General features: G+C 38.5%; 1 protein-coding gene across 1 annotated transcript; it reads left to right on the plus strand.

The window, feature by feature from the left end:
* The first annotated feature begins 6,061 nt into the window (after window positions 1-6,061).
* LOC114109996 (translationally-controlled tumor protein) lies at window positions 6,062-6,820 on the plus strand. The gene has a single exon (XM_027959244.3). It carries the CDS (start codon window positions 6,072-6,074, stop codon window positions 6,588-6,590), a length of 519 nt encoding a protein of 172 aa, XP_027815045.1. The 5' UTR covers window positions 6,062-6,071; the 3' UTR covers window positions 6,591-6,820.
* The last annotated feature ends 1,640 nt before the right edge of the window (window positions 6,821-8,460 follow it).

Below are 8,460 nucleotides of genomic sequence, written 5' to 3' on the forward strand. Positions count from 1 at the left end.
TCTTGTATTCAAGTGGTTTCTTTTGTATGAGGTCTCACTATCTGATACTCCCTAGGGTTAGTTCTCTGGTAGTCTAGAGTCTTGGAGTCAGTGCCCCTACTCCAAAGGCTCAGGAACGAAGATTCCACAAGTGGTTTGTTATGGCACTGAGATTAAAACAAATATCCAAAAATAAGAAACCAAAGATGAACCCCAGACAAATGGCAGTTACAAAATTAGGCAAATAATAATTAAAATAATGGAATATACACATATACATATATACTCATGAGCAAAGTGAAAACAGCCCAACAAAAATATAGTATAGTAGATTTATCTGGCAAACAAAGGAAATAACAAATTATATTTACCAGTTAAGAACAAAACTAACTTAAGCACAAATTGGAAAACAAAACTAAAGCAAGGCGCCAAGTTGGTGATAAAGCAGTGAAAACAAACTAACAAATATTTTGAGAGGAAAGGAAAGAAGAAAGAATAGATATGCAAAATTAAATAGAGGTAGATGAAGAAGATTTATATAAAGATTAACTGCAAGGGGAAAAGAATGGTAGGAAAGGCAAACAAAGGAATAAATGTAGAAAAATATAATAGGTTTTTAAAAATTAAAATTATAAAACAGAGAAAAGAGAAAAAAGAGAAAGAAGAATGAAAAAAGGGTACAGTTATTTTAATTCTCATTTTTGTAAGCAATGACATTTTATACAAATAGCTATGTGCCTTCTTCTAATATAAAAATTATTTTTTCTCCTCAGGTGGTTTATTACATCTCACACTTGTTTCTCTTATGTCCTGAAGCAGGCCATAAGAGAGAAAAAAGCTGATAACTACAACCAGTACTAAACATAATTCTTAACTGTATCTTACATAAATGAGATACATAGATTTTTGCTTTTAAGTGTTGAACTTTATTGTGTTTATTTTTTAGCTTTATTGGGGTATAATTGACAAAATTGTAATATATTTAAAGGGTACAATGTGATAGTTTAATATATGTATACATTGTAAATTGATTCCCATAATCAAAGAATAAATATAATTTCTGTAGTTTTGGAATCTAGCCCTTACTAGGCCTGCTATTTTACAAAAGCTGTAAGACCCAGAATGGCAGTTCTTACAATCTCAGCAATGAACATAATTTGCCTGTGTTGTAATGTTAAAGAGGCTGACTAACCATAATTTAAGAATTAGACAAAACTAGAAGGATAGTTACTATAATGTATTATAGAATTAAGACTTTAAACAGTCAACAGGTTGGAATAATGAGCCAAATTGAACAAAATGAATTTGAAAGGGGAAAATAAAAAAATAAAACTCCTTTTGATCATCTATTCAAATTGGGTACTTTGGATTCAACATCTCATTTAACCGGAACAAATGTTAAGCTTTATATTAGAATCAGACAGCAGATTTAAAATGGGGCTGGTGAAACTTCAGTTTTCAAGCATCTTATCTTCACAGACTCTTTCCAAGGCTGCCCCTTTGGGCTCCAACGTTAGTGTTGCCAAATAAATACACAATGTCCAGTTAAGCTTGAACTTCAGATAAATAGTGAATAATTTTTTGATTTGCCCCAAATATTGCAGGCATTCTATATTTTTATTGGGTTGGCCAAAAAGTTCATTTGGGTTTGTTTGAAATATCCAATATTTGCTAGTTAAATCCTACACAGGGAAGAATAACTACCCCAGACTGGGGAGTCATCCTCTCTGCCCTATTGGTAGTCTTGGATCCATAGATGAGGTTTTCAAGTTACCAGATCTACCTCAGCATCTTCCAAGCTCCAGTGATAATCCTGTCCCAGAAGGACCTCAAAGAGTTATTTAGGCTCTCTGATGCCAAGGAAAAGCACATGAATGAAATTCTGTCCTGATCCTCACTCGAGGCTTGTTGATAGATTTATGAGATCATGAAGGTACACCACATCCTCCCCTGCCCACAACAGCATTCGTGGAAGAGGTGTAACAGGAAACAGCAGTAGCTAGGACTTGGAGAATCTAGAAACTGAAGCTGCCAATGACATCCAGATTGAGATCAAATGCTCCAATCATCCGAGGATCTGCCCCGTTAAGTAGTGCCATCTCAGTGAAATTGGAGCTGGGGTTCCACGGGTAGCATTATCAGTCATGAGCTCTAAAACTGAAGGAAATGTCACTAAACCATCAATACTTTAAAAATAAACTTGACTGACCATCCTAAAGAAAGACTGGATTAGTTTTTTATTCTCTCCTTTGAAAACATTATGAAACTGCTGTGATAGGATATAGCAACCAAAGAATACACAGCCAAAAAAGAAAAAAGTAGTTTAGAAGTATGTCAGGAGTTAATTTATTAAAATTATAATTAATTTTCTGGATTTGTGATATTTCTAAGATTTGTCCATCATTTATGTATTTGTAGTTTATTATAATTTTTAAAATTTAGATATAATTTTCAAATTAATATGTCTCTAATTTTTATTCACAATGTCATATGCTTTCCTCTTAAAAGGCCTTCAAAGTTATATAAGCTTTAAGCCCCACAAAAGTTGGGTCAGTCCTTGAATGGAATAAATTAACAGAGTAAAGCAAAATACTACAGCTAAAGGAGAGAATGAACAAAGTGAAAATGGATAACCAGCATCCAAGAGTCTATTAGCATGTTTCAAGTTCATTGCTAATAATGCTAACTGATAAGAGCTTTCTATGTGCAAGTGCTATGTAAAGAGCTTAACTCACAGCATTTTTGCATTTCATCAGCATGATACTGGGAGAAAAGCAGTCTATAAGTACAATCTCCAAGGTGGAGAGAAACTGAGGCTTAAAAATCAAGTAATTTTCTCAGGTTATACATCTATTCATTGCTGTAGGTAAAATCCAAAGTGAGGTTACCAAAATAATATGCTTTCTTCTCTTCTTCTCATTCACCTTCCTTTCTTTTACACCAGAAAAAAAAAAAACACACAATTTTTTGAGCAATTAATACTGGGACATCAATATTCATGTGCTCCTTTATCAGTTAGCATTTCTATTGAGTATTTACCATGTAAAGTAACTCAGAAGTTACCTTAAACTCCAAAGTATTTACAGGCACATTTAAGTATCTTTTATTTCACTTGTATATAGCAAAGCCATTAGTCACTCTTCAAAAATGTATTGTCCCAGGAGAAATTCTGGGATTTTGTTTTTTCACTGGGAAGGACTGTCTTACAGCCATCTTTGATGAGAGAATTGCCTGTCTGAGAATGGAGGCAGTATGATGATTAAGTGAGCCAAAAAAGGGGTGAATCCAGCTCCCAGTGGTGTCCTCTGGGCTATTCAAGCTAAGTGAGATGAAAATGTTCCTATTTGCCTGATCCAGGTTGGAATGGATTTTCTGTCATTTACATCTAGAAGAATTCTGACAGATACAAGTTTCCTAAGAGGAAAATGACTATTCTGGAATCAGTAGTGGTTTTTACAGCCAGTGGAATAGAGTGAAGCTAGCTATTTTTGTGTTTAAATCTTTTCTACAAATTTTAAAACTTAGATCAGATCTGTACAGTTTAGGTCAGGTCAACAAAAGCAAATTCAGTGACTTAACACTGGTCACTCACTCGCTGTCACCTTCGCACATGCTTGGATGGAGATGACACCTGGAAAGCACATACATCTTCCATGAAGCACCTGATGCAAAGGCAGAAGGAAGGGCTTTCAGTAGGGATTGGGTGATGGGGACGAGGCATAATCTCATTAGAGATAGCCAGAATGATGAGAATGAAAGAAAGGAACGGAACACTGAACTAAATCTGGAAGCAAATATTTCTGAAAAGGGAAAAACACATGAGATCGATTAAGAACATCAAGGAAAGAAATGACACTTTTTTGTTTTAGTAGTAGAGGACCTAGAAGACCCTAAAGAACTTATACAGGGAAAAAAAAAAAAAAGAAAGAAATTTACAGATAAACCATAGATCAGAAATTACAGGAAGAGGCTAAACTTCAACTGAAAAAGAAAATTTGCAGTAATTATAAAATCTATGAAGTAGATGCTATGAAGAATCATGCAGACTTCAGGGTTTTAAAAGATACTAAACAATTAAAAATAACACAATATGGGGGCTTCCCTGGTGGCTCACAGATTAAAAATCCACCAGCCAATGCAGGAGACGTGGATTCCATCCGTGACCAGGGAAGATCCCACATGCCTCGGAACAACTAAGCCTATGTGCCACAGCTATAGAGCCTGTGCTCTGGAGTCGAGGAACCACAACTACTGGGCCCACGTGCTGCAACTACTGAAGCCTGAGCACCTAGATCCCATGCTCAGCTACATGAGAAACCTGTGCATTGCAACTAGAGAGTGGCCCCCAGCTGCCACAATTAAAGAAAGCCCATGCACAGCAATGAAGACCCAGCATAGACAAAAATTAACTAAATAAGAATTTTAGAAATAACAAGTGAAGCATATCTATATTATATCAAGATTGTTTGAAGAATTAGTTTGAAATAATTGTATTTCAGTCTAAATTGACAATTGCATGAAAATTACCTGGCTCAGAGGTAAAGAATATACCTGCCAATGCAGGAGATGTGGGTTTGATTCCTGAGTTGGTAAGATCCCTTGGAGAAGAAAATGGCAACCCACTCCAGTATTCTTGCCTGGAAAATCCAAGGCACAGAGGAGACTGTGGGCTATAGCTCACAGGGCTGTAAAAGAGCCAGACATTATTTAGTGACTAAACAATCAAACAAACAAAAACCCAGTTCATTGACAGGGTTACACAATTTGGGAAAAAGAAACAAGAAAGGCAAAGTGAGCCAAACAAGAAAGCCATGGATTGCAGAGCGAGGGGTTAGTGGCTGGTCAAGGGTTTGGGGCCAGATAATCTGAAAGACCAAGGATTTCTTGAAAAAGAACAAGATTTGCAGACATTTCATTTTCTAATGCCTTCGCTCTGCTGTCTAATCCCTTCAGCATGTAGCTTAAACTTTTTCCTTTGAGTTTTGCCAAATATTACATTCAGAACTATTGTGGTCATATGCTAGACATTTTATTCCTTAACACTGAAGTGCTCAAGTGACAAGGGGTCTTGGAGCAACAAAGGGTTAAATTGATCTTGCAGGAAGAATGTTGTAATCCCAAGATATCTTCCCCCGGGTGTATATGCTCTGTATCATCTGCTTCCCTATTGGCTCGGTGGTAAAGAATCAGCCTGCCAATGCGGAAGATGGCGAAGAGGGGATGTGGGTTTGATACCTGATCTGGGAGTAGGAAATGGCAACCCACTCCATATTCTTGCCTGCAGAATTCCATGGGCAGAGGAGCCCTGTGGGCCCCAGTCTATGGGGTTACAAAGAATCAGACTTGACTGAGCAACTAACACAGATTCATCCCCTTTTCTTGATAGTCAGTGAGACAGTGGCTATGACTGAAACAGCTACAATCTGGCTACTTTATATTTTAAAAGATGAAAGAGATTTTTCAGATATAATCAAATCCCAAACCAGCTTGAGTTCTTTAACAGGGAGATTATCTTTGGTAGGTTTGACCTAATCAGATGAGCTTTTAAAAAGGTTGGGTTCTTCCTGAAGAAGGGGGTTAGAAGGGTGAGAGAGTCATGTGGTATCTCAATGTGTGGAGGGAGCCATGTGGCAGGGACATGAGAACAACACCAGGAACTAGGAGAGGTCCCCAGTCAATAGCCAGCAAGAAAACTGAGTCTTGTGTCCTACAACTTCAAAGAACTAAGTTCTACCAGCAATCTGAATGGTGTTGGAAGCAGATGTCTTCCCAAGCCAGCTTCTACATGAAAATGCAGCTGACTGACACCTTGATTCCAGCCCTTATGAGGCCCTTGTGAGCATCTGGCTAAAATGTGCCAGACTGCTCCTGACCAACAAGTTGTGAAATAATAGATTTGTGTTATTGTTCTTAAGCAGCTGAGTTTGTGGTAATTTCTTTCACAGCTACAGAAAACAGATACAATTAGGAAATTTGGGCTTTTCCGCCCGCTCCCCCCTCCCCCCGAGCGCCGCTCTGGCCGCACTGCGCTCGCTCTGAGCTCCGGGCTCCTGCTAAGCCAGCGCCGCTGTCGCCTCCCTCCAGTCGCCATCATGATCATCTACCGGGACCTCATCAGCCATGACGAGATGTTCTCCGACATCTACAAGATCCGGGAGGTCGCGGACGGGCTGTGTCTGGAGGTGGAGGGGAAGATGGTCAGTAGGACAGAGGGTAACATCGATGACTCGCTCATTGGTGGAAATGCCTCCGCTGAAGGCCCCGAGGGCGAAGGTACCGAAAGCACAGTAATCACTGGTGTCGATATTGTCATGAACCATCACTTGCAGGAAACCAGCTTCACAAAAGAAGCCTACAAGAAGTACATCAAAGATTACATGAAGTCAATCAAAGGGAAACTTGAAGAACAGAGACCAGAAAGAGTAAAACCTTTTATGACAGGGGCTGCAGAACAAATCAAGCACATCCTTGCTAATTTCAAAAACTATCAGTTCTTTATTGGTGAAAACATGAATCCAGATGGCATGGTTGCTCTGCTGGACTACCGTGAGGATGGTGTAACCCCATATATGATTTTCTTTAAGGATGGTTTAGAGATGGAAAAATGTTAACAAAGTTGGCAGTTACTTTGGATCAATCACCTGTCGTCAAAACTGGCTGGCCACTGCTTTTCATCCACACAACACCAGGACTTAGACAGATGGGACTGATGTCATCTCGAGCTCTTCATTTGTTTTGAACGTTGATTTATTTGGAGCGGAGGCATTGTTTTTGAGAAAACGTGTCATGTAGGTTGTCTAAAAATAAAACACATTTAAACTCAAAAAAAAAAAAAAAGAAATTTGGCTACTACTGTATTTTTTTTTTAATCTTGTTTTACTTGTGTTTATCTGTAGCTGCTGGGGTTACTAAATTGGGACTCAAACATATAATATGGATGTATATGAGCCATGTTCTCTAGTGGAGTCTTAGTTGTCCCTCTCTGAACTACATAAAAATATGTCAGGAAAAGCTGTATATAATAAGCATATGTGATGTGCTCCTAGAAATGCAATGTTTGTTTTGTTTTTGTTCAGTTGCTCAGTCATGTCCAACTCTGCGACTCCAAGGACTGCAGCACAACAGGCTTTCCTGTAATTCACCATCACTCTGAGTTTGCTCAAATTCATGTCCATTGGATTGATCATGCCATCCAACCATCTCATCCTCTCATCCTTCTCCTCCTGCCTTCAATCTTCCAGCATCAGGGTCTTTTCCAATGAGCCAGCCCTTTGCACCAGGTGGCCAAATATTTGAGCTTCAGCTTCAGCATCAGTCTTTCCAAATCAGGAATTCAGGATTGATTTCCTTTAGAATTGACTGGTTTGATCTCCTTGTAGTACAAGAGACTCTCAAAAGTCTCTAGCACCATAATTTGAAAGTATCAATTCTTCAGTTCTCAGCCTTCTTTATGGCCCAACTCTCACATCTATATATAATGACTGGAAAAACTGTAACTTTGACTATATGAATGTCAGCAAAGTGATGTCTGTGCTTTTTAGTACACTGTATAGGGTTGTCACAGCATTCCCTCCAAGGAGCGTCTTTTAATTTCATGCTTGTAGTCACCATCCACAGTGATTTAAGAGTCCAAGAAAAGAAAATCTGTCACTACTTCTAGCTTTTCCCCCATCTATTTGCCATGAAGTAATGGGACCAGATACCATCATCTCAGTTTTTTGAACGTTGATTTTTAAGCCAGCTTCTTACTCTCCTCTTTCACCCTCATCAAAAGGATCTTTAATTTCTCTTCACTTTCTGCCATTAGAGTGATATCATCTACCTATCTGAGGTTGTTGATATTTCTCCTAACCTTCTTGATTCCAGCTTGGGATTCATCCAGCCTAGCATTTCACATGATGCACTCTGCATAGAACTTAAATAAACAGAGTGCCAGTATATAGCCTTGCCATACTGTTTTCCCAATCTCGAACCAGTGTATTGTTCCACATCTGGTTCTAACTGTTGCTTCTTGACCTGCATACAAGTTTCTCAGGAGGCAGGTAAAATGGTCTGGTGCTCTATCTCTTTAAGAATTTCCCACAGTTTGTTGGAAACATAGTTAAAGTCTTTAGCGTAGTCAATGAAGCAGAACTGACTACTTCTTTATTTCAGTTTTTATTGAATTCCCTTGCTATTTCTATTATCCATCTGATGGTGGCAATTTGATCTCTGGTTCCTCTTCCTTTTCTAAATCCAACTTATACATCTAGAAGTTCTCAGTTCAGGTACTGTTGAAGCCTAGCTTGAAGAATTTTGCACATTACATTGCTAGCATGTGAAATGAGCACAACTGTACCATAGTTTGACCATTCTTTGGTTTTGCCTTTCTTTGGGATTGGAATGAAAACTGACTTTTCCAGTCCTGTAGCCACTGCTGAGTTTTCCAAATTTGCTGGCATATTGAGGTCAGCACTTTCACAGCATCATCTTTTAGGATTT

This window comes from Ovis aries, chromosome 1 (genome assembly GCF_016772045.2).
Source record: "Ovis aries strain OAR_USU_Benz2616 breed Rambouillet chromosome 1, ARS-UI_Ramb_v3.0, whole genome shotgun sequence".
NCBI lineage: Eukaryota > Metazoa > Chordata > Mammalia > Artiodactyla > Bovidae > Ovis > Ovis aries.